At 57.0% G+C, this 25,153-nt stretch overlaps 3 protein-coding genes and 1 long non-coding RNA gene across 4 annotated transcripts in view; 2 read left to right on the forward strand and 2 right to left on the reverse strand.

The window, feature by feature from the left end:
* Positions 1–919: 919 nt before the first annotated feature.
* RSAD1 (radical S-adenosyl methionine domain containing 1) lies at positions 920–4,144 on the reverse strand. Its single transcript, XM_026046841.1, has 9 exons — positions 3,983–4,144; positions 3,339–3,472; positions 3,066–3,270; positions 2,274–2,633; positions 2,138–2,201; positions 1,597–1,744; positions 1,399–1,453; positions 1,205–1,308; positions 920–1,128 (listed from the first exon to the last, which is right to left on the reverse strand). The coding sequence occupies exons 1-9, from the start codon at positions 4,142–4,144 to the stop codon at positions 1,014–1,016; spliced, it is 1,347 nt and encodes a 448-aa protein (XP_025902626.1). The 3' UTR covers positions 920–1,013.
* A 1,167-nt stretch (positions 4,145–5,311) lies between these two features.
* LOC112953794 lies at positions 5,312–6,194 on the forward strand. Its single transcript, XR_003250618.1, has 2 exons — positions 5,312–5,385; positions 5,821–6,194. It is a non-coding gene; the product is annotated as an uncharacterized LOC112953794 (long non-coding RNA).
* Positions 6,195–6,480: 286 nt separating this feature from the next.
* The window catches only part of ACSF2 (acyl-CoA synthetase family member 2), a 29,531-nt gene continuing 10,858 nt past the window's right edge, over positions 6,481–25,153 (reverse strand). The window contains exons 12-17 of the mRNA XM_026046842.1: positions 9,600–9,707; positions 9,311–9,462; positions 8,650–8,791; positions 7,217–7,327; positions 7,004–7,072; positions 6,481–6,913 (exon numbers count right to left, since the gene is read on the reverse strand). Of these exons, the coding sequence (XP_025902627.1) occupies positions 6,863–6,913; positions 7,004–7,072; positions 7,217–7,327; positions 8,650–8,791; positions 9,311–9,462; positions 9,600–9,707 (633 nt within the window). The 3' untranslated portion in view covers positions 6,481–6,862. The remainder of the gene's footprint in view (positions 6,914–7,003; positions 7,073–7,216; positions 7,328–8,649; positions 8,792–9,310; positions 9,463–9,599; positions 9,708–25,153) is intronic.
* On the forward strand, positions 17,231–25,139 carry CHAD (chondroadherin). The gene is made up of 4 exons (XM_026046754.1): positions 17,231–18,123; positions 21,893–22,056; positions 22,220–22,365; positions 24,288–25,139. Exons 1-3 carry the CDS (start codon positions 17,344–17,346, stop codon positions 22,359–22,361), a joined length of 1,086 nt encoding a protein of 361 aa, XP_025902539.1. The 5' UTR covers positions 17,231–17,343; the 3' UTR covers positions 22,362–22,365; positions 24,288–25,139.

Here is a 25,153-nt window from a genome sequence, read left to right on the forward strand (position 1 = left end):
GCGGGGGCGGCGGGACGCGCTGCAGCGCCGCGCGGCGGGAAGGGCGGGTAGTGCGGGGGGCGGGCGGGCAAGGAGCGGGAACGGGGGTGCTATGAGCGGGAACGGGGGTGCTATGAGCGGGAACGGGGGTGCAACGGGTGTGCAGCGAGCAGGGATGGGTGTGCAACGAGCGGGAACGGGCGTGCAACGGGAGTGCAACGAGCGGGAACGGGCGTGCAATGGGTGTGCAACGAGCAGGGATGGGTGTGCAACGGGTGTGCAAAGAGTGTGAACGGACGTGCAACGAGCAGGGATGGGTGTGCAACGAGCGGGAACGGGCGTGCAACAGGAGTGCAACGAGTGTGCAACGAGTGGGAACGGGAGTGCAACGGGTGTGCAATGAGCGGGAACGGGTGTGCAACGGCTGTGCGGCGAGCAGGGATGGGTGTGCAGTGAGCGGGGACGCATGTGCAATGAGCAGGAGAGCTGTGCAGTGAGCAGGGATGGACATACAGTGCACGGGGACAGCCATGCAATGCCCGGGTTTCTCGCATGCCCTTACAACGTCCCCCACGCTGGTGATGCAAGAGCAGCGCTGCCCGAGGCCGGCTCCTCAGCAGCCCTCCCGTGTGCACTTGTGCACTCGTGGCTGCAGCCTGGGGTCTTCCGAAACAGCCGCAGCCTCTCTGCTGTGCAACCTGCGGCTGATGCTGCAAGGCCAGCAGAGCTGGTGCATGGTTGGGACAGCGCCGTGGTGGCCGTGTCCCCCTCACACCGAGCCTGGGGACGCCGCATCCCGGCCACACGAGACCCTGATGCCTCGGGAGGCCTTTTCCCCACTGCACGGCCAATCCACACCTTTCCAACTGGCATCCAAACCCAGTGCTGCATCGCGGGCACACACACGGTTGCGCTGTTAAAACACAGCTTTATTTGCTGCTGCTCTGCAGGCTGCAACGGAGCTCATGCACCGTGGACTGCACAAGTGCCGTCACCTCCCGCACCTCCACAAAGGCCGCGTGCTGCTGCCAGCGCTAGGACACGGGTGCCAGGTCGGTGCCGGGGCCCCAGCGCCGCTGCAGCTGGCACAGCAGGGCGGGCAGCAGCGAGTCCAGCACGGGCAGCCCGTCCCAGGAGCAGCGCAGGCCGCTGCGGAGCGCACGGTCAGCCCCATGGCGCCTGCCGGGACCCCGCGACGGCCTGCGGGATCCGCCGCGCCGCTCACCCGCCGTCCAGCACGAGCCAGCCCTGCTCCGCCAGCTCCATGGCCTCGCCTGGCGCCCCGAACACGTCCCAGAGGCTCAGGTGTGGGGAGAACTCCTGCCAGTGCTGCAGACAAGCAAACACATAACAATATCAAAAAAAGAACGCTTTTAAAGAAATCAAAGGTAAATAGCCAAGGCAGGGCTCGCTGCTCACCTGGTGCGTGATGCCGGTGTCAGTGCGCAGCCCCAGGACCAGAACCTCCTCCAGCCTGTGGGGTGGCAGGGGCTGACGGGGACGGCGAGGGCCGGGCGGCGCTGCCGTCGGTGCCACCAACCCCGCCATTGTCCCCGTCATCGTCCCTGCCATCGTCCCCGCCGTCGCCACCGTCCCCGCCATGGCCGCGGTACTCACAGCTGCAGCGGGCTGAGCGGCACGCGCCGCCGCGTGCCGTGGCCGGCTGCCCGCACCTCCCGCATCCAGGCATTCGGTTCAGGCGTCTGCGTCCTGGCCTCACGCTGCGTCAGGCCCTCGGCCCAGGGAACGAAGCGCCCGTGGGCCCCTGCGGGCGGCAGGACAGGCTGCACTGGCCTGGTGCCACCATGCTGTGTCACCCTTTCCAATTGCTGTCAATGCTGTTTTGTGTCGCGATGCCACCATTTTGTGTCATGATGCTGCTATTTTGCATTATGATAATATTTTGCACCGCGATGCCACCATTTTGCATCATGATACTGCTATTTTGAGCTGCAGTAGTGCCATTTTGCACCACGATACCGCCATTTTGTGTCATGATGCTGCTATTTTGCACCGTGAGGCTGCCATTTTGTGTCATGAGGCCACCATTTTGTCTCACGGCGCCGCCATTTCGCACCACAGTGCCGCCATTTTGTCTCACGGCGCCACCATTTCGCACCGCAATGCCGCCATTTCACACCCCGGTGCCGCTCCTTACCTGGCCCCACACCCACGTAGGGCCGTGCCCGCCAGTAGGAGAGGTTGTGGGTGCTGAGGGCTCCCTGCGCACGGGCAGAAGGACATCAGCGCCATGGCACCGCCGCCCATGCTGTGCGCCGTGGCGCCCGCCTCACCTTGCGCGCGAAGTTGGACACCTCGTAGTGCCGGAAGCCGGCGTGCGCCATGGCGGCGCGGGCGGCCTCGTACATGGCGCGGCGGCGGCGCGGGGCGGGCAGCAGCCCGCGGCGCACGCGGGCGTGCAGCGGCGTGCCGGCCTCCAGTGTGAGCTCGTAGAGCGCCACGTGGTCGTCGCAGAGCGGCAGCGCGGCCGCCAGCGCGCGCGCCCAGCCCGCCGCGCTCTGCCCCGGCAGCCCGAAGAGGAGGTCGAGCGACGTGCGGCCGGGGAAGAGGCGCCGCGCGGCCGCCAGCGCCGCCGCTGCCTCCGCCGCCGTGTGGTCCCGGCCCAGCAGGCGCAGCTCGGCGTCGTCCAGGGACTGAGGCGGGGACGTGGGGTGGGACGGTGACATCGTGGCGGGGATGAAGGGTGGGATGGTGGCGCCATCGTGGGGGGGGACACGGGGTGGGACAGTGGTGCAAGCATGGGTGGGACACAGGGTACGATGGCACCGTCATCATGGGAGGGACACAGTGTGGGACGGTGCCATCATGGGGTCATGCAGGGTGGGATGGTGGCACCATCATGGGGGTATGCAGGGTGGGACGGCACCATCATGGGGGTATGCAGGGTGGCACAGAGGCACAGTCATGGGTGGGACACAGGGTAGGATGGCGCCGCCATCATGAGGGGGACACAGGGTGGAACAGTGTCACCATCACGGAGGGGACACACTGTGGAACGGTGCCATCACGAGGGGGAAGCAGGGTGGGACGATGCTGCCATCAGAGCGGGGCCATGGCCACCTCACCTGCACGCCCAGCGAGAGGCGGTTGACGCCGGCAGCCTTGAAGGCGGCGAGGCGGCTGGCGGCGGCCGAGCTGGGGTTGGCCTCCAGGGTGACCTCTGCGCGCGCGGGCAGCAGCGCCGTGCCGGCGATGGCCTCCAGCACGGCGGCCACGGTGCCCGCGCTGGCCAGGCTGGGGGTGCCGCCGCCGAAGAAGACGGAGGTGACGCTGCGGGGCGGCGGGGGCGTCAGGCGCGCGGCGGCAGCAGCGCCCGGTGCCCGTCCGCGAGCGCCCACCTGTGCACGCGGGCCAGGCGCAGCAGCGTGCGCGCCTCGCGCACCAGGCAGGCGCGCACGGCCGCCTCGTCCACGCCGCGCGCCGCGTACTTGTTGAAGCTGCAGTAGCTGCACAGCTGGCGGCAGTAGGGCCACTGCGGGGCGGCGGGGCGCCCGGGAGCCGCTCCCCGCGGTGCCCGCGTGTCAGGGCGCCTGTGCGGGGTGCAGCGCCCGCGCCCCCCGCCCCACACCTGGGTGCATGGCCCTGGGGACCCCCTGCACCCCACGGCCATGCACATGGCCGTGGATGTGCCCCGGACCCGTGTTCATGGTCCTACGTGTGTCCCCCACCCCGTGCACAGCCCCGGGTGCCCACCTGAACCCACTGCCCCGTGCCCCCCTCCTCCTGCACCCCGGGAACCCCCCGCGTGCTCTCCCCACGCGTGTGCAACGGGGATCCCCCCCCGGCACCCGTGCATGGCCCCGGTGCCCCCCCCCCGGCACGTGCAATGCGCGGGGAGCCCCACGTGCCACCTCCAGCCCCTGGGAGCCGCAGGGACCCCCCCGCTCCGAGCCCACGTGTGCCGGTCACGGGGTGCCACACGTGGGCCGTGCACGTGCCCCCCCTGCCGCGCGTGCCCGCCCCGCGCGCGCCCGCCGCTCACGTGCACATAGACCGCGGCCGCGCGCGCCTCCGCGGGGGGCTCCCCGCAGGGCCGGCCCGCAGCAGGCGCCGCCGCCGGGCCCCGGCAGCCCCGCGCCGCCACGGGGAGCCGCGCCACGGGGAACGGCGACACGAGGAACCGCGACATGGGGAACGGCGACATGGGGGCGCCGCGACACGGGCAGCCGCGACCGGGGCGGCGGCGGCGCCGCTCCGCCCCACGCACCGCCCCGCGCAGGCGGAGCCCGCGCCCGGCCCGCGTCCCCGCGTGCGCCGGGGCCTGCCGGAAGAGCCCAGGCCGCTGCTGTGCCGCCCGGTTCGCCAGTCCCCAGGCCTGCAGGCAGCCCCTGGGAGCTCCCTGTGCTGTCCCTGTCCCCGTGTCCCCCCGCATGTCCCCGCGCACCCTGCGCTGGTGCCTTGCCCGGTGGCCCTGGTGAACCCTCCGCTGCCCCAGGTGCCCTGCGGCCGCTCGGCCCCTCGGGCTGGCAGCGGCTCCCGTCTCCATCTGGGACCCGCTTGGGTGGCGGTGCTTGGTACCGTGGAGCTTCAGCTCTGGAAATCCCATTTTCTCACTGTTTGGGGGCATTTGCCCTTACCTGGCTGGGCAGTGCAGTATATAGGAGCTGGAGCCATCAACAACCCTCCCAGAGGGAGGAATCCCTGCGGAGCCAGCCCTGCACAAGAGCGCTGGGGGCTGGACCGGGTGCTTGGTGGGCGCACACAGTAGCAGGGGACAGGGCGGCAACAGGGATGTGAAGGGAAAGGAAAAAGGAGGGATTGGGAAGCGCTCTTTGCTTGTGGAGCGCAGCCGCCCGTTGCTATCCCCACCTGCCCTGTCCCCAGTGACTCCTGGCACCGCCAGCCGGGCGAAGGGCCCTGGGGGAGCCCAGGGTCAGTCACCATGGAGGGCTGGTGCTTCCTCCAGGAGGGGAGGAAAGTGGGATTTCCAGCCTCTCTATTGCTCACTGCTCCTTTTTTTTTTTTTTTTTTTTTTTTTTTGGTAATTTGCTCTATTAATAGAGTTGGAGAAGTGAAAACCCTCTGCGACAGCGGCAGCCGCAGCTTCCCCTTCGCCGGCGGGGGCGCGGGCGGCCAGGAAGCCCCCCTGACGCTCCCTCGTGCCCGCGGGCCGCCCGGCAGCTCCCGCCCGCGCGCCGGGACTTCCCGGGCTCGCAGCGGGCTCCATAAGAGCGCGGGGCGGCCGCGCTGGGGCAGCCGCGCTTGGAGACGATGCCGCTCGCTGCTGCGCTCGCTGCCGCGCTCGCCCTCGTGCCGCCCACAAGCGCTGGCAAGGAGCCCAGGAGCCGGGCAGAGGGGTGCCGCAGCGAGTGCCCTAACGGGGCAGGGCGCTGTCCTGCACCGCATGAACCAAGGCAGAGCAAATGCATGGGACTCCCGCGTCGAGTGAGTACGGAGCACACGGCGGGATCGGGCGGGAAGCGGAGGAGAGGCTCCCCCTCCCCAGGGGCATCCTACCCGCTGCGGTAGGATGGGAAGAGTTCATCCCGTGGGAGGCGAAGGAAGGGGAAAGCCCTTTCCCGAGCCCCCGCTCTAGACACCCATCGCAGCTGCAGGGAGACTGCAGTGGCTGTAATCTGGCACGCCGGTTTTCCTCTAGAAGATGGTTTAAAAGGACTGCTGAAACCACAGCAGTCAATAGCTACAGACTTTCCTTGTGCTAACCCCGGGGGTGATGCCAGCAGCACGGGCAGGGTGAGAGCAGCCCCACCAGCACTTTGGGCAAGGGGAGGCACTGTCTGCACCCAAAGGCCAGAGCACTGCAGGCCCAAACCTGCAGAGTCTGACACTAACAGTCTTGTGCTTGTTTTTTTCCTGCAGAAACCAAATACGAGCCATGGGCCTTTTTACCAAGTGGTCTGCTTCCATGGGTAGAGCCCACGGCCCAGCTGGGAGATCCGATACCACCAGAGGCCTTGCTGACACTTTGCCTTTCTCTTACGCCATTTCTTCCCCTTTCCTGGGGGAGGCACCACCCTGAGCATTGAGCTCCAGCTGTTTGGGAGGAGGTAGAGAGTAAAGAAAGCAGCAAGAGAGACGGCCGGGAGAGCCGGTGACGCAGCAAGAGCAGCGATGTTATCCACTCTCCAGCTGGAGTGGGACACTGCAGCGGGGCCGGCGAGCTCGGCTCCTCACTGCTGTGTTTCATGGTTGGGAGTAACTCCCGTAAAATCACTGTCCCGGGCATAAGCTGCTTTATACTTTGGATGGGACAGGACGTTTGGTATTTCTGTGACGTTTGGTGTCTTAGCTTGTTCAAAACAATAAAATAAAGATGACTAAGTATCTTTTGGAAGAGTTTCTTTTTGCAGTTCAGGGTGCCTGTGGGAGGCCTGTGGCCAGCGTCTCCTCTTTCCAGACAGCTCCTGGGAGCCACTTCCCATGCAAATCCCCACTCTGTGAAGCTCCTACTCTTATTTCAGGAATTCGCTATCAGCTCTGTTATTTCAATGGGCTGTTTTGTATGACCCAAGGGACTCTAGGATCCAAGTGGGGCCTTCCCTTACCTTGGGGAGCCAGGCATGGCTGTTAGGACTTGCAGTGTCAGCTCTGCTCTTGCGGAGGCTCTGTCTGTTCCAGGCCACAAAATCCTCTGACATGGCTGCAGCCAAACTGGTTACACAGACACGTGTAGAGTAACAGGGCAGAACTGCAGAGATAAGCACCCCTTCCTCACACCAAGTATTTCTTTCGGCAAACAAACAAACCCAAGTGGGCAAAAAAGGCTCCTTGTTTTAATAGCTGAAGTGTCACAAGCACCATGTCAGGCAGAGACCTTCTTGGCTGGGCCCAGGTGAAAAGGAGACACAAACCCGGCTGGGGCGGTTCCTATTTATCCCTCTTCAGTTCTGTGTTGCTGAGCTCAGAGCTCAAGATGCTTCTCCATCTGTTCTCTCAACTTGTACTTCTGAATCTGGAACCAAGTGCAGAGCAAAGGAGAGCGTCGCAGAGAGCAGAACAAGCGTTGCCCATGATGCCAGCCCTACCCCAGCGCGGCTCCTACCTTGCCCGAGACGGTGAGCGGATACTCATTCAAGAACACGATGTACCGGGGGATCTTGAAATGAGAGATCTGCAAAGAGAAAGACACAGCTCCACTGCCCGTAAGCCCAGGCCGGGGCTGTGAGGACTGGCTCCCAAGCTCTGACCTGCCGCAGTTCCCTTCGCAAATTTACAGCCGCTGCTGCGGGGCTGAATTATTGGGTGGAAAACCTACCTTTCCTTTGCAAAACATTCTGATCTCTTCCTCCGTGCATTTCTGCCCGGCTCGCAGTCGAATGCAGGCACAGATCTCTTCCCCCATGCGCGAATCCTTGACGCCAACCACCTGGTTGGGACAGAAGGAGACGTGAGCCCTAGGGGACACCGAGCCCTGGCCCGTGTCACTGCACACAGGGGTGGGAGACAGCACTGCCAAGGCGCTCAGAGCTGCCTCCTCATCCCCCGGAGCCCTCCACGTGATCCCTCCCTCCCAGCAGGTCCTGCCAGCAGAGCAGTGTGGCCACACTGGGCTGCTCTCCCTCCCAGGCTCCAGCATCTCTTTGCTTTGCAAAGTCTCTGGGGATTAGTCACTGGAGGGAGGGCTGCCTTAGAGCAGCGAGGCATGATGTCACCTCAGGTATGACTCGGGCCTGCCATCATCTTTCTTTGTGACACTGTTTTTCCAACTGTAAAATTGGGAAATAAGTTTCACAGCTGATTAGAAGCCCTGGGAAGCTTATTCAAAATACTTTGAATACTTTCCTCCACAGGAAACAGCAGGAGAGGGATAAAGTAGAAAACCCCTATGGCGGCAGATCTTAGCGGACCCTTCCCTCTGTTATCAGAAGATCAGATCATTTGATGTGACAGTCGGGCTTCCCAAGCCTGTTCCCTCACAAATTTCCTCGAATAATTTCCCAGGAGACTCTCTCACCATTCCCCACCTTGAGCTGCTATCTCACAAACCTAGAGACGTGTCAATTCCTTTGAATCCAGGACAGTGACATAAAGCCCGAGAAACTACATAAACAGGTCTGGTTTGAAACCCATCTGCACTGAGATTATTCCAAGGGGAGACGCTAGCCTGGCGCAGGCGCAACACTTACTAAATAACTGCTTTATTTATGGGGAGACTTGTCTGGCACAAAACCTGGAGGAGAACAATCCCAGCAGATTGAGAGCAGCTGCTAAACGCCACGAATCATTTCTTGTGAACAGATGAAACGACGTCTAACTCCTCATCTTCAGGAGCCCGTTGGAAAAGTCTTTTCTGATTTCAGATTTTAGTAATTAATTATCAGGAAAAAAAAATGTCTCTTTCTACTGCTTTCTAGATAAGATTTTGAAGGAGCTATGGAAGCGGACATGGAGAAAAAGATCAGAGGAAGTGATTTCTGCCACTTTGCAGATGTGAAGCCGATTCGTACGGAGTCTGTCCAGTCTATGTGCCCAATGCCCAATATAAAAACAGACCCATAAGTTCTGCTTGCCTGTTCCATGTCATGAGCTTGTCCCTCCTGGTTGACAACTAAGGTCACAAGAAAGGAGAAGCTGAAAACAGGTGAAGACAAGCAGGTCCCAAGCAGCCATCACGATGGCTGATGTCCTGCACAGGTTTCCCACAGCATCAACCATCTCTTCTTGCCCAGCGCCCTCCCTCCCACTCACCTGGACCTCCTCAATCTTGGGATGAGTGTGGAGAAACTGCTCGAGTTCTGCCGGGTAGATGTTCTCTCCTCCCCGAATAATCATGTCCTTGCAGCGACCTATGATTTTGCAGTAGCCATGCTCATCCAAACTCGCAATGTCCCTGCAACAACATCACAAAGCTGCTGCTATCTCAGCGAGGTGGAAGAACGACTGATCCACCCAGCCACTTTGGTCAGCAGCATCTGGATGGGAAAGCTGAGGTGCCCATGGATGTACTCTGCTTTCTGAACCCTGAAAAGAAAAATCCTGTGAAGATCAGAGGCTTTCTGCAACAGCCAGACACTGTGATCATCAGCAGAAACATTTGGTTTGGGGAGGATTTCTTCCAAGGTCAACCCTGTCTCCCAACACGTATCCCCAGTGCCCTTCTGTCAGAGGAAGACCACAACTGCACCAGCAATGAAGCAAGTGTCTCCATCTCCAGGGGCAGCTCACAACAAGGGCTACAGGCTGTTCTGAAGTTCATGGAGATGGACTGATGAATTAGAGGGATACATTCGTTCTCCTTTCCCTGCTATGGAAATCGCTGCCAAACCACTCATAGATATACATGTCTCCATGTATATCTGTGGCACCCTGCAGGACAGGCTGAGAAGAGAAGGGAGGTTTCTGGACTCACCCAGTCTTGTACCACTTATCATCGGAGACCACCTCGCTTGTTTTGGCAGGATCATCCCAATAGCCCAGCATGACACAGTAGCCACGGACCTGAAGTTCCCCAGGAGTGTTCAGAGGTACAGACTCCCCTGTAGCTGGATCCTCGATTTTTGCCTGCAATGGAAGAGAGCCAGGGCCTTCCAAGAGCTAAGCCAGTGCTATGGCACAGAGCAGCCCCAGCATCAGAGGGAGCACGAGCTGAGGTCTGCTGTGAATGGAGAATGTGGAGCAAGTGGAAGGATCATGTTCACCTCTGTGTGGGGGAAGATGCATCCCACGGTCTCAGTTTTTTTGTCAAAGTTGTCATCTGGGAATCCCATGAAGGTGACAGGGCTGTTTTCCGTGGTTCCATAGGCAACCTGCAAATACAAGAGGAAAAATATTCCTCAAGAGGAAAGTGCAGCTCTAGATCTGGGAAAGATGAAGCTACTGATGCACCCATCTAAGAGCTGGGGTGCAAGGAGGGTGTTTCCACAAGTCATTCAGACTGCAGGCAAACCCTTTGCTGCCTTGGCCCTCCAAAGGGGATCTCTAGATACTCCAACCAGCAAGAAAAGCTCTTCAAGCAGACAGGAGGCTCAAGTTCCTGAATTTTGGCCTTGTCCTCCAGCCTCCCACCACCCAAGACACTTTGGGTGCCATTTACTCTAGACCATCCACCGGCTTTTCCTGGAGGACCCTAGGTTTTGCCCTACTCTTTCTTTTACCTCCACATGTCTCCCCAAGGGCTGTCCTGTTCGCTCCTTGCCACCTCCATCAGCTATTGCTTTGCCTTTGTGCCCTCATAGCCTCAAGCTGCACTTAGTTCACCTCGAATCTCCTACAACTGGGGGTGCTCTGGAGAAAAAAGTGCCTTGGAAAAAATCCTGGAGGCGGCAGAGGGCTCCCGTGGGAGACAGTCCCCCCTGTGGCTGTTTTCCCCAATTCCCCCTGTGCAGACATCAGCTCCTGTAAACCTCAGCGAGCGCTCGGTGCAGCTGCTTTTCCATCCAGAAGCATCACAGCAGGACAGAGGCTTCTCACCGCGAGAATTTTTTCGCTGCTAATCCCAACAGCAGCCTCTGAGTCACTCGATCTGCAGGTCACTTCTCCTCAGAGGAAAATTCCAGCTCTTTATGCCCAATTTGCAATTTGCCCAATGTGATCTGCCGAGTTCACCAAGTCAGAGGTGCCCTGGGAAGCTCGAGCAGCAGCTCCCGGTGCTGTTGCTGTGAGAGCTGCATCCGCTCCCATTCCTGCGAGCCGTGTCGCAGCGCCGGGAAGCGCCGGAGGCTGCTCCAGTCCCCGCAGCCCCGAGTCCCGCGGGTGCCGGTGCTGGCGGCTGCTTCACTGGGAAGCTCGGCCGGGCGAGGGCCGGTGCCAGCGCATCGCTCACCTGTGCCCGGCATCCTGCAACTGAGCCCACGGGCCCCTCCGTCCACCTAACGGGGCACATGGTGACGTTCCTGCAGCCCCGGCACACGGCTCCGGCTCAGCCTTCAGGAGCACACGTCAGCAAGGACCCTGCGGAGGCCCAGGGCCCGCTCTGGTCCAGCACCCTGCAGCTGCACAAGGAGCCCCTTTGGGGTTTTGGGTGCTCCTTCTGGGCTGCACAGCTGCTCAACCTGTGACTCGAGGGGCATTCTCCAAGCCAGAGGTCCAGAGGAGACTGTCCCCCCAGATGCCGCAGGGACCATCTGGTGGAAAACTCTGCCAGGAGTAGCCCGGCAACCCAAAGCAGCAGCTGTAAACAGGCTTCTCCGGGCAGCCCTTCTCACAGCTTAGCAGCTGGGGAGGAAACCTAGTGCCTAATGCTCCCAGAGGATTTCTTTCCCACCTGCTAACGTGGCTGGATCAAACGACTGACGAGACACAAATACAAGATCTCGAGCACTTCTTAGAAATCCTCATGCACGTGTTGTTTTTGCTGTTGTTTTATTCTGGACTGCAGAATCAGTCCCAGCACACTGGCCCAATCCTTACCGAATTCCCTCTGCCCTTCCAAATTGCTGGAACAGCTCAGTGGGACGCAGCCATGGGTGGCTCCGCTGCGGGAAGGTGCTGGGGGTGCCGAGACACAGCGGGGAGCACCCATGCAGCTGCAAAGGCCAAGGGCTCAGCTGCAAACGCCGGGCACGGGCTGCGCCCCGAGCACCTCCAACAGCCAGGGCCTGGTCCTGCTCAGCGGGAGCAGCCTCGGCACAAGCAGCACAGGGAGCAGCGAGGTGGGAACCGCTCGCCCGGGACCTGAGCTCCCCTGCCCCTCACCAGGCACCTGGGTGCCCAGAATGGTTGAGGTTGGAAGGGACCTTGAGAGCTCACCTAGTCCACCCCCCTGCTCCAGCAGGGACACCCAGAGCACGGGGCATCCGGTCGCATCCAGGCGGGTTTGGAAGACCTCCAGAGAAGGAGACTCCACAGCCTCCTGGGCAGCCTGTGCCAGGGCTCTGTCACCATCACAGTCAAGAAGCTCTTCCTCACATGCAGGTGGAACTGCCTGTGCTTCAACTTACACCCACTGCCCCTTGTCCTGAAGAGCCGTGCTCCCTACGAGCGGCTCCGAGGAGGCCGTCCCGACTGCTCTTCTGCGTTCAGCAGCCGCTCTCCTGGCCGGGCGCCGTGGCGGAGCTGCTGTCCTTGCGCTCCCCTCAGCTGACACGTGGCGTTTTCTGCAGCGGCTCCTGCTTTCCAGCCCAGCCGCAGCTCGTGGCAGCCTAGGATGAAACCAGGCGTGCACAAAACCCCACGCACCAATTTGGGCTTGGAGACATCCATGAAGATTCGTAGTTTACAGGACCCGAGGGGACATTTTGGATCAGCTAGTCTTGTCATTCTGTTTAATTCAGTCCAAGGAGCCTCACCCCATAATTTCTGAATCAGATCCATAATTTCCCCTGGAGCCATATCTAGGGTCACGGCAGAGGTTTTAGGAGGTGGGGAACCCAGCTTGGGCTCTTGGCTTTGAGAGGAGCTGTGGGGAGCACAGAATTTAACTGCCTATAAATCTTTTCTGGGTCACAAATGACCGAGCGCTGCCCAGCAGGTTGATCAGCCCTGCCATCAGAAGTGACCAGGACAGCTCCAAAACAACCTGCTTCCTAACTTATTTCCAGCAACAAGAGTTTCATTCTTTGTGGATCCCGAGGCTCTGTCTAAGCTGGAAATAAAAAGGACTTCTTAGCAGGACTGGGTGTTTTTTTTTAAACACATTTCCTGCTAATGGTGTTTAAACATTGGCCACTGCGGAACAGGCAAAACAGCTTCGAGTGTCTAAAAAATAAAAACAAATTACAGAACAATGCGATGCCAGCCCCTTTGGGGAGCAGCCTGATGTGGTGGGTAGATCTGGGGTCTCTGAGGAGCCTGGGGTTCCCTTACCCAACTGTGCCACTTATTTCCTGCATTACTTGGACCCAGTCTCTGCCTCCCTCCGTTCTCCCAAATGTTCAACGGCAAGGAAAGCATTAATTTCCCTCTGTGTTGAGCTGCTCTAAGGAGGCTGTGATGAACAGGCTGCCTTTAGCACTCCCTTACACCATGTAGTAGAGTCGGAAGAGAAGACCAGGACACGGGGTCCATAGAGGAACCCATAGCCACAACTGGGGGCAAGGGAAGGGTCCTCCAGCCCCTCTCTCCGCCGCCCTATGGAACGACGACAGCGTTTGAACCACCAAACTGAAACACAGGGAATGGGAGCTTCGCTGAGGACAATCCTGGCCTCGGGAAAGAGCGGCAAACGGGCCGTGAAATAATAGGGATTTGCAGACTTCAAAGCAGGCGTAATGAGGAACAGAGCGCAGAGCAGCAGCCCAAGAGATGTGCAGAGGGCCTTGGAGCTGGCTCTTGGATCTCCTCTCACTGTAACATGTCGGATGGATTTAATTATCCCTAAACTCATGCTGGGTGTTTTGTCTGCCTCGAATATCTCCACTGAAGTCAATCCCAGCCCTTCCCTTGGCAGCCGGCTCCAAACTGCTCTTTCCTCATTCAAGCATTTGCTACAGAGCTCACCCCAAGTTCCCCTATCCTCTGGGGATGTCTGGTTGCTTTGGAGCTGTTCTCCTAGCCCAAATTGCCTTGGAATATTCCTGAACCCTCCGGTCAACTTTCCTGCTGCAGAAAAAAACAACTTTCTGATCGCACGGGCCCTGTGTCACCACAACTTGTTGCTTGTGCAGCAACAGTACCATCCTTGTGTGCAAACACCAGGACACAAACAAGCAGGTCTTGTAGGACAAACCTCCAAGGGCGGCCACCCTGCTGGCACCTCTACCCCTGTGGGGAAGCTGCCAGACAGCCCCAGTTTGGATGGGCCTTAAAACGTTCCCAAAAATATCAGGTGCCCAAAGGGCTGTCTTTGTGCAGGAGAGCGCCCGGGCCCTGCAGAAAGGGCAACGCAGCCGGGCCAGGGGAATCGCTGTGCCACCGGCCTCCTGCTGCTGCACGGCCAGGGCGAAACATGGAGAGGAAGGAGGTGCTGCCACCATCGCGTTGCCAGCACCAGGTCACCCTTCAGGTGGCTCCGGACCTTCAGAGCCCCTCGTCCTGCCTTGCCCTCCTTCCATCCTGCCTTGCCCTCCTTGCCGTGCTGCTCCTGCCTCGCCAGTCCGTGCCAGCTCCACAGGGGCTCATCCCAAGCCAGGTGCCACCTCCAGCCCTGGTCCCCGTGCCGGCCGCACTGGCGTCACCGCTGCCTTCAAGGAGGTCACTGCCAGGGTGCGTGAGCAGAGCTCGAGCCCTTCACAAGTTACAGTCTGGCTTGAGCGCGCAGTGGAATATTTCACACCAGGGATACTTTATGTGCAGCTTTCCTCATGCAACAGAATTGCTAGTGCTAACAAAAATAAAGATGAGACATGGAAAAGACCAGCCCAGTGCTGTAGCAAAACAGCTCTGACCTGCAGCACCAAAGCAACACCCCAAATCTATATTTATACTTTAAAAAAAAAAGTGTATTTATTTGCTTAGCCCACAAAAGCCTCCAAGGAGGTGGAGAAGGGAGCCAGGCATTTGCAAATTAGCAGGCAGGGGGGATGTTTGCATAACTGTTAATCAATTAGGAGAGGCTGGTGCCCTGCAGCCCCGCTGGCTGCGGGGCGCTGCCAGGGACAGGGACAGGGCCCCGCTGGTGGCACCGACGCGGGGCAGGGGCCGCCCGCGAGCCCCGCGCCGGGAGCCTTTGGGCAGCGGTGCCGCGCGGGCCCCGCTCCCGGCCGGGCAGCACCGCGGAGCGGGAGCTGCCAGCCCGCGGCCCAGCACAAACAGCTGGAGCGCGGGGGCCTCCGCCGCCGCGCGGGAAGGTGCCAACTGGCTCCCGCCGCAGGAATGTGCTCACCGAGCCTTAGAAATCAACAGCCTTAGGAGAAAGAGCTTCCTTTTATGAAATGGTTGGGCCTGGAGGCGCAGAGCTGAAAAGCAGACACCTTTCCCCCAGCAGCTGTGCCCCGATGCTGTGGGAGCGGGACCAAAAGGAACGGAGCATCCTCGGATGTGCTGCTGCTCCCAGAGGGACAGCAGGGAGCCCACCCGGGGAGCCACCAGGTCACAGCACCTTCTGTGCCTGCAAAGTGCTGCTCCTACCCGTGTTGGGAGCCCCGCTGCTCCAGCCCCATCCTAGCCACACAGCGGCTCCACGTCCCCCGGAACCTGCAGCTCAGATCATATAAAGGGGGCAGAAAAGGGAAACAGGCCCCTCGAGAAGGAAAGGAGAGACGGTTTGGAGTTTGTATAGTCTAAATCCAAGAGGGGTCCTGTTCCAGGAACACACACAGGCTGCCTCTATTTATGGACCAGGTCTGCAGGGCCCTCACTCCCTTTTCTGCTCCGCTCTGACTCACACTGGAAGAAATCTGCAGAAATAGTAAGCTGCTGGCCAATACCTTTTCATATAGGGATGGGAAAAGCAAGTATCAGAGTATCAAGTGCGCCCAGGGAGGGAGCCCAGATATGCTCCAGCATCCAACAAAAACAGGCTGACTTTAAACCTTACCAGCGTGTTCCTCCTGCACATCTACAGCTCTCGGCTAACTTTCAGGAATGGCTCAGCAGATGATTTTCAGTAAGACTGAAGCAGCCAAAGCTGCTCAAGAAAAATCAGTCATTGGGAAGATGATGATTTGGGGAGTGAGCGTTCTTTTCCTTTTGAGTCCTTCACACAGCTGCTGCTGGGTCTTACTAACAATCCCCACGGGGCATATGGGCCTGGATGAGCCCAGAGGGATGAAGGAGGAAAGCAGGAGGTCTAGGAGTCACTGCACCTGGCACCGTGGTGGCTGCTGGATCTCGGGCATAAGCAAAAGCACCTGGTAGGATTATTTTGAGCAAAGCGTTGTAAAGACTGCAGTAAGGAGCGCACGAAGCGCTGCAGCGGGTCCCTGCAGGAGGAGCTGCAGGCCCCACAGAACAGTAGGTCTCAGCAGAGCGCGTTGGGGGTCAGCGCACGCCGAGGAGCCCTGCGCTTGCCGCGCGTCGTGTGGCAGCGCTGACAAACACCGCAGGGCCGCCACGGCCCGCTCTGCACCGAGCTCCCGCGTTACATCATCGAGCAGGCAGGCCCATCTGCCCCGCGGGCTCAGCGGAACCGAAATTCACCCCCCAGAAGCCCTCTCCCCCCCCAGATTAGTCACGCAATAAGGAGACCATTCAAAGTGACATCTGCGAGGCGCGCGCGCTGCCAGGCCGTTTGCATAACCCCGTCTGGCGCATGCTCCTCCTCGCAACAATGGAAAAAACCCAGCGATCGCCGCGAATAAGCCGGCCTGTGTCCTAAGGCAGCCCTTGGATTTCCTCCCTTTCTCGAGGCCGTCTCGCCTCTGCAAAAGCTCCGCTGGGGCTGCGCGGCCGGGCGCGGGAGCTCAACAGGCTCGTGGTTATGCGCTCGCCTCTCAGCTGTTTGCTGCAGCCAGGAGCTGGCTGGAAACCAGTTCAAAATGTTCCACTTCCAAACGCCAGCCCGGCTTGGAAGCTCCCTCCGGGCGGGCGGCAGTGGCACCCAGGCTGCTCACGCTGTGCTGTAGCTGTGGATGAGGGGACACCCACTCACTCAGTGCACCTCTGTGCACCAGTTCCAGCACAGGCCTCGGTCCCCTCTCTGCCAGCGACTGCTGCTTTGCTACCCACAACCTTTCCCTGTGCCCACGGGTGCCCCCGGGGCTGTGGGCAGGCTGTGAGGTGGCACAAAGCGGAGCACGGCTGCCCTCGGGCTGCTCCGCCAGCCCGGACCCCATCGCATCCGTCCGAGCAGCTCCCTTGTGCTCACTCGCCTGTGCACGGTCCCTCAGGCCAGCTCTGCATGTCTCATGTTCTGCTAGCTCATAGGAAAGGCACAGTTAAAAAAAATACAAAAATAAAAGAACATCTTTACACCTTTACACTCCCTTTCTTGGCCAGCTCCTTGATGCAATCTGGATGTGCAAACCTTCAACCATAATTGTGCACTGCAAGCACAGCTGCAAGCACTGCCACGGCCCCTTCTTGCTCCCCTCGCTTCCAGCCCCTGCTCGGGCAGGACACAGAGCCCCAGGGGCCGCATGTAGCGGGCGGCGACGCTTCCCCCAGGCCTAGGTTAACATCCCGCTGCCGGGGTCGTGATGCCGCCCCAGCGCTGCTGGTTTGGGAGCACCGGGCTCCTCCATCCCCACGGACAAGCCCAGGCCCCCTCTGGTATTAATGGAGCCCCCCAGGAGTGAGTCTGCGTTTCTTCCTCCCCGGCGTCTGCCTCCGTGTTGCCGGGAGGAAAAGTGCCCCGTGCCCAGGCAGCCCTGTGCAGGGCCGGGCGGGACGAGGACGCGCCGCTGCCTGGTGCCAAGGGGTTAAGCTCACAGTACGTTCCCAAAGTCGGTTGCTTCCAACTGGCTGCTGCCTGCGGTTTGTGGGAAGGGATTTTGTTTTTTAATAACATTATAAATAGGGCTGTGTTCAGCATGCTGCAAACCCAGCCACTCTCTCTCTCCCAGCCATCTCCCTCCTCCTGCTTCTTCTTCTTCTCTTCCCGCCACACTAATTCCAGATCTGACCATGAGTCGGTCAGGCTTCTTCCTCAGTGTCCTCAGCCTCCTGGCCTGCCTGGCCTCCGTCCTGCAGGCCTGTCCCCCGAGCTGCCACTGTCACGGTGGGGACCTGCAGCACGTCATCTGCGACAACGCCGGCCTGCGCAAGATCCCCAAGGTGCCCGAGCAGACGCGGCTGCTCAACCTGCAGAAGAACAACTTCCCCGTGCTGCCGACCAACGGCTTCCGGGACATGAAGAAGCTGGTGTCCCTGCACCTGCAGAGCTCGCGCATCAAGGAGATCTCCACTGGAGCCTTCCGCGGGCTCAAGAGCCTGGTCTACCTCTATCTCAGTGACAACCAGATCAGTGTCATTAAGCAGGGAGCCTTTGACGACCTGTCAGAGCTCACCTACCTGTACCTGGACCAGAACAAGATCCCGGACTTGCCCAAGGGACTCCTCTCCCCTCTGGTCAACCTGTTTATCCTGCACTTGGGCAGTAATAAAATCCGAGAGCTGAAACCAGGGGCCTTCAGTGGTGCTAAAGACCTGCGCTGGCTCTACCTCTCCGACAACTCCCTCACCAACCTCCTGCCTGGGGCGCTGGAAGATGTAGAGAACCTCGCTGTCCTGCACCTGGACAAGAACCAGCTGAGCAGCTACCCTGTGAACGCCATGAGCAAGCTGAGAGTGCTGGAGGAATTGAAGCTCTCCCACAACCCCATCGAGGTCATCCCTGACAATGCGTTCCAGTCCTTCGGGCGCTATCTGCAGACACTCCACCTGGACAACATGAAACTGCAAAAGGTGAGTCCCTTCTTGCTTTTGATAAGTAACACAGGGCTCGATTCCCTTCTCTTCAGAGCCCTCAGTTCACTGTCCATTTCCCCGCGGAGGGGGATCCAGGCATTCCCGTTGGCCTCACGAGCCAGCTGACAACCTCTGCCAGGGTGCAAGGGAGGGATGAGCACTCCAGTCTTCAGCTGGGTTGCTTTCTGCCAAACCGGGTTATCTGGGGATGATGAAACTCCTTGGGAAGCACCATGTTCCCTCCCAAGCTGCAAGTTAGCCAAAAGGTATTTGGGATGCTCCAGGACAATTAGCAACCTTCTGGCACCCCTCAGGCATGGCATGGGATCTGCCTCGTATGTAGGGCATTGAAGAGCACTGCCAGCTTGCAGGGCTGAGCTCTTTTCCCTTAATTCAGCCTCAGTACCTGCTGCTGCTTGGGAGGGAGCGATTCCTCGGGAGGGGTTATCAATAGCAGCAGTTTCACTCGCGTCTTTCAGACAGGTATGAACTTCCACCTCCCCCTGCCTTCCCTCTTCACTCATTATAAAGGAAGGTTTGTTTATTGAGGCGCTCTCAGGAGAAACTCCTGCAGCGTCTTACAAAGGGGCTCTGTTCCTAACGGAGAGGAGGAGAGACAGGCAGGTATCCTGGCAAAACATCCTCCTTTTTCCATAAGAAAGTGTAACCGGCAGGCAGGAGCATCACACTCAGGGAGCCTCCTGGAAACAGGACCCCTGAAATGCCAGGGAACAAGTGCAGTACAAGAAGGGCAGCATCTTATGGCAGCCTCATGTCCTACATGAACTGTACAAGGCTGGAAAAAAAAGGGTGCAGGAAAGTTCTCCCCGGAACGATCCTTTGCTAGGAAGAAAAATCCTTTAGGAAGAAAGATCCTTTACTTGTGAAGAAAAGGACAGGCCTGTTGAAAGGTGCCACTAACAGAGCATGGCGTTTTCAAGGGGAATACAGGACCCCCAAATGACAGACCCAGAAACTAGAATTACAGCTTGCCCAGGTGGAGAATGACTCTAACACTCCAGTACCACCCAGTCCATATTTGAGTCCTTGCCCATTCTCAGCAAAGGCCTTTTCAGGACCAGAATAGCCAAACTCAACACTTGTAACTCACGCACTGACCGCCCAAAGGGAGACCTTTATACAGTGGATATTTACACAGGCAATCACATCACTTTTGAGAGCTTCTAGGCACTTACATCACACACAAGTCAAGAGTTTAGAGCTTAAGTGTAGTACAGGATGTACTTGTGACTAATCCATGACACTGGAATGCTCAGAAGGATCCTTAATTCCATTAAAGCAGCATGTGAAAAATTTGACACATATGAATCCAGTCTTTGGTAGGAATTATCCAGTCAGCTAGAGGACCATATAAGAACAGTGTTTGATTAGTATCTATCAATCCTTATTCTGTCCACCTTCAAGATTTCCAGCTAGATGCACATGATCCATTTTGATGGATCATTCTAGCCTCTGCCCAGGCAAGCAGAAGACTTTTCTTCTTTCCCAATCTTCTAAACCAAACAACCTCCGGGATCATCAGTTTGAGGAACTCAGCAGAGCATTGTAAGGCAGACAGTTAAGTGCTTCCCTGTAGGGGACAGTGGAAAGGACTCTAAGATCCCAATGCAACTGCAGAGATTTGCATAAGGATTTATAAAGACTGAACAAAAAGTCAGGGTTAGCACTTCTAGGCAGAAACAAAATCTTCTCTACAGTGACTACCTATAGATGCAGCCTTAAAGGGCTTTTCTGCAGCCCCTTTCCACCTTATATCTCAGGAAGACACCAGTTTACTACATTAACTCTAACTGAGGTGGCCTTTAAAGCTCTAAGGCTTGTTTATTTTTCCCCAGAACAAAAAAGCTCCCATACCTGCTCAGTCTTCTCTTCAAACCTTCACAAGACCTTGTATCCAAATGACTAGCAGTCAACTTTGTGCTGTTAGAAGACACTTCATCATAGAAACAATACTGATTTACTGAATGCTGTTGCTATCTTGATTACAGCTATTTTTCCTTCATAAAAATATGATCCTTAGCTGTTCCCTGTATAGTTGCAAGACCTGATCAAGTGCAGAACTACTCCACCTGAGCTTATACCAGTTTGAAATCACACTCATACAGCACAAGAAGAGTTGTTAGGTGATTCTGCACCTGCCAAACTACACAATTTCCTTCATGCACCGACCTTCCTGACAGCATCACAGACCTATACCAGACACTTATAGGAACACCTCTCATGGAGAAAACTGTAAGTCAACAAGAAACAAAGAAATTCAGCCCTTGAAGGTTATAAGTATAGCCCCTACTACATACCCACTGCAAAAGAAATTCATGGCATAGCCAGAGAAAGCAAACAACACCAGTAATTCTCATTTAAACAGTGATTTTCACTTGGGAAATTCCCCAACTTCTTTATAAATATATACTCTGGGAAGAGGCACTGCAGCTGTAACCAGAAGACACTGACTCCTGCCATGAGATCACGGAGGTCAGAGAAGCTGAGGCAGAAAGCCCTTATCCAAACCAGAACAGAGCCAGGGTGTTCAGGCCAACACCCTTGCTGCAAGAAGTGGCACAGTCCCCCTGGGCAGTGCAAGCAGCCAAGGATAAGGCTCATATCTCATTTAAATGGCAGAAAAACCCACCAAGGTCAGGTCAGATCTGGGCCATGGAGGACAGCACTGCTAACTTTCCAACAGTAATTGTGCAGCACTCTGGAGACGCTTAGAAAAAATATGATCCTATCCAACATTGCTGGATTTGGAAGATCACAAAAGTTCAGGGCCTAAAATAGCACGTTTCCTCTGTCAGGCTTTTTCAGCTTAAAGAGAGCCCAAACACACCCTGATGGTCATGTCTGAAGCGTGACTGAACATGTGAGCTTCTGGCCAGAAATGAAAGTCCAGGTTCTTACTCAGAGGATCTTCAGATAGACCTAGAATCTCCTCTCCTGCTTTGAGAAGGGGGAGGAAGGGTTTGCCACAGCCAAGGGAAGCTTGTGCTTTGTCAACAACCCTCCCTCTAATCCATCACATCCAAGGAAGCTTGTGTTGATGCTTTCAAGAGGAAGCTTCCCAACCTAAGCCTGAGAAAAGCTAGATAAGAGGCCTAAGGAAGAGAGGAGAGGGCTGCAAAGTACAAATTACAGTTTTCTTTCTTTGCTACATAGAGCTTGTGTCCTGAGTGAAGCAGAAGAGCTCCCTTAAAGCCTACCCATTAATTTTGAAAACACACATCTTGCCGCATTCAACCCCAAAATCACAGAGGAGGAAGGAGAGCCTGCAGAGGCCAAGGTGCTGGAAACCTGCCCCGCTGTCTCTACCTGGCTCTGGGGCCAAGCGTAACTTTCCGCTCGGAGCCCACTGGACACTGCCAAAGTCCACAGGCCCTTCAGACGCCACAAACACTCCCTCCTTCAGCAGGTCCAGGGCACAGAAAGCAAGCAGCACTGGGAGGACTTCCAGCCCTGGAAAGGATTATCCCTATGAAATATCCTCATTTAGAAAGGAGAAGCATGGTTCACAAACAAAGTGGGCTGCCAGGCTCCCCGTATTTAGGAACGTGGCTGCAAAGCACAGCTCTGTGGGCAGCTCCATATCTCCGACAGTGCCCCAGAGCTTCCAGGCTGCCTCTTCTCCCTTCGTCCTCTCTTTCTCTCTCCACATCTGTTGCTGCAAGTCGCAAGCAGAGGAAGCCAAGGTTTTAGACAGAGCTTTTAATGTTGCTCGCTGCCTCTTAACCCCCGACCCTGTGTGTGGCAGTTTGCAGACAACGCGTTTGCCGGCGTGACGGCGCTGAAGACGGCTCACCTGGAGAGCAACCGCCTGAGCCAGCTGCCGCGCAACTTCCCCTTCGACAAAATGGAGACGCTGACGCTCTCCAGGAACGCCTGGCACTGCAACTGCCAGCTGGCCCCTCTGCGCAAGTAAGTGGGGAACCGCTTGGGGTTTCCCTTGGCGGGGACGGCCCCCTTGGGCTGTGCGGGTGACAGGAGGCCCCCAAAAGCTGCCTCCGTGCCCAGTGATTCCCCTTGCTGCGCCGCGGTCGGTACCTCCTCAACTCGTGTCCTTCTCTGTGCCGCGCCGCAGGTGGCTGAGGGGCAACCGCACCCGCGCCGACGAGAGCTGCTCCACGCCCGTGCAGTACCGGGGGCAGCCGATCCGCGACACCGCCGCGCTCCGCACCTGCAAGCTGCCCACCAAGAGGTCCAAGAAGGGCAGCCGCCATTAAGCACGTAAGGTGGCTCCCGCAGCCGCGTCCGGCCACCGCGCGCGGTCGCTTTTCCGCCCGCACCTCCAGTGGATCCCAAGTTAGTGGGATTTTGTCTCAGACTTCAGTGACACTGAGGTTTGGCTCGATAGGGTTCACCCGTTGGGCTGCTGAGGCCTTGACTAGAACTGCTCCCTCTCCTTGGGTAACACCATGGAGAGAGGATCTGCCTGAGCAAGGGGGATGAAGTCAACCCCATAAGACACAGACTGAAAGACAGGCTTTGGGGAGCGACCAGAGACACAACTTGTAATTAGGTGCCAAAGAAAGGGTGGACGTGGTCCACTCCTATCCTGGGCTGGGATCAGCGCATTTAATTTTCCAACAGATTGGAGGTGTTTGGTCTTCGGTCCCTACTTTAAGTCTGGTACAAGCCATAATGATCAAAACCACCTGCCAAGCCAGAACCCCAGGCCATCTGCAGAAGCCGATGGTTACAGCGTTGTCTGCAAGGAGGGGGCATCAACAGCAGCCCTGGCCAGGAAGGGCTTAGGCAGCAGCGCTCCGGACACTCATGTCCTGGTACAGATCCTCCCAGGTCTGTCCTGAAATCCAGGGTAGGGCACTGCAGGGAGAAGCTGGACCCAGGCTCTACTTTCCATGTGAAAACAGTTGTCTTCCATAAGGAGCCGTTGTGAGGCCAGCACTTACCTGTCAACAAGTACAAATCCCCATCCAAGACACTCAGGTATTTAAAAACAAGGGCTGGTGCCTCGACATGAGTGTCCCAGAAGAGAGAGGTTTGAGACAGTAAATAATATTTGAATAAGATGTTCTGGGCCAGAAGGCAATGCAGGAGAAAGGGCCGACTTTGCTCTGAGCCATGAACTTGCTGACATCTACCAGCCCAAACACCAGATGGACAAGAATATCACACAACCCCCTTCAAGAACTGAGAGCTACTAGGAGTATTAAATCCAGAACACTGGATAGAAAGCCCACAACTGTCATCACTGCAAGAATTTTGTTTGTTTTCCCCATCCTAGCACTAGACCCGAAGCTCGCATGCATTCCAGAGAGATGGGGATGGGTCTCCAAGCTTGCAGGCTCTTGCCTACTGGAAAGGTACAGTGCAATGACCCTGCATTGCACTCTATAAACAAGACTTGTCACGATGCCATTTCTAATAAAAGGGACTAGACAGAAACCTGAAGTCTATTTATGGCCATTTGCTCCCCAGTTCCTTAAGGATATGCATAACAGGATGGAGAGAGGAGATTTATGCCCCAAATGTCAGAGATGATGCCAGCTGCTCTGCTCCTTCCTACAGTGGTTATTTCTCTTGTAGTGCCAGAGGTTTTATGGATTAGAAATGGAAATACCAGTCGTTCCATACAGGGCGGGTAAAGTTCCGCACTGAGGATGGAAAAACTTCAGTTTTATAAACCGCAATACTTAAATATATTTTACTTACAGCCCTGGCCCTTCTTTACTTTCTTCTCTCCCTGCCTAAACCCAATCCCAACTCACTCTTCCATTATGAAAGTAAAAAAAAAAAGAATATGGTACCTGGCTTTTGTATAGCACCTACCATGCAACACTCTATATAAAGCTTACAGTTTTTAATTAACCATTGAACTATTCATTTTACAGAAGGCAAAGTTTATTACCTTCGGCTGTGTGTACCAAAATGCAGGCATGGAAACCCACTGCATGACACAAGTCTGAGGAATGTGAGGTTCCTTTGGCCTCTCTGACTTCACTCAGGCATCTCAGAGCCAGGCAGCTTTCTCAGGTGTCACTTATAGGGATTTATATTTTAGGGACTATCAGTGATTTGGGTCACTATTCAGGGACTGCCTTTTAGGTGAAAGTTTGTTTGGAAAAAGCCCTTAAACATGTTAAATGTGAGTTTCTCTCTCTTGTTTATTTTTTGTTTCCTAGCAGGCCCCGCTATGGCCTGTCCTGGTGACCGGTCACTTCAACCATCAGAAAACTACTGACTTCTTCTGAGTCCTTCCTTAAGCTTCTCCTACCTGTCAGGATACGTTTCTGATATATCCAAACACCTCCAGCCTCCTCCAAATCCCCGCTTCTCTGCTGATTGCAGGATGGAATCCACCTTTTCAATCTTTTTCGACATCTATATATTTTAAAAGAGGCATTTTTAAAAACCAAACTATGCATGACCATACTAAGACAAGCTAACCTAGACAATGCCGGTAAAACACAGTCATCTTTTACAGAGGCAACCAAACCCGCACCCCCGAGCAGCCAGGTTGTCTCTGTCTCTCCCCTTCCAACAGAGTGGAAGCAAGTGGGGAGGTAGGAGCATCCCCCCCAGCCCGACCCCAGCTGCTCAATCGGGAGAACCCACGCAAAGAGCCTCCTCTGCCCACCACGGAGAGGATCCCTGCAGGTCAGGGCTGAGGACGATAGGTGAATCAATGTCCGAGAAGCAGCGGTCCCGAGGGAGAGCTTCCCGCTTCTTCCCAAGGGGAGCGATCTCTCCAGCTCAGCTGGAAATCTTGAAGGGAAGCGGTAGTGGGAAACCCTGAACCCAAAGCAATCTGAATTGGATTCCCTTCTCGCTAGGGGGGTCTGCCAAGATGCATAGATGTCCAGGAGGGGGTGTGCACCACGTGGCCTTGCCTGGGCACCCCTCCTCGCTCTGCCCATGCTCCAGAGGATCGAGCAGGACGCACCAGGATGACTGTGGTTTATTGTCATGGCTATAACAATACCACAGTTTCAACTTAGCTGTGTTTTTTTTATCCTAAAGAGTTATATAAATATATATATATTTATTCCTC

This window comes from Nothoprocta perdicaria, unplaced genomic scaffold (assembly GCF_003342845.1).
Source record: "Nothoprocta perdicaria isolate Ctin4 unplaced genomic scaffold, notPer1 scaffold_46, whole genome shotgun sequence".
NCBI lineage: Eukaryota > Metazoa > Chordata > Aves > Tinamiformes > Tinamidae > Nothoprocta > Nothoprocta perdicaria.

Coding starts and splice junctions, on each gene's coding strand:
- RSAD1 (XM_026046841.1), bottom strand. CDS start 4,144: ATGTCGCCGTTCCCCATGTCGCGGTTCCTCGTGTCGCCGTTCCCCGTG. Junction 1,745..2,137: donor CTACGTGGGTGTGGGGCCAG/GTAAGGAGCGGC, acceptor TGCCGCCCGCAG/GGGCCCACGGGCGCTTCGTT. Junction 1,309..1,398: donor ACACCGGCATCACGCACCAG/GTGAGCAGCGAG, acceptor GCTTGTCTGCAG/CACTGGCAGGAGTTCTCCCC.
- CHAD (XM_026046754.1), top strand. CDS start 17,344: ATGAGTCGGTCAGGCTTCTTCCTCAGTGTCCTCAGCCTCCTGGCCTGC. Junction 18,124..21,892: donor ACAACATGAAACTGCAAAAG/GTGAGTCCCTTC, acceptor TGTGTGTGGCAG/TTTGCAGACAACGCGTTTGC. Junction 22,057..22,219: donor CAGCTGGCCCCTCTGCGCAA/GTAAGTGGGGAA, acceptor GCCGCGCCGCAG/GTGGCTGAGGGGCAACCGCA.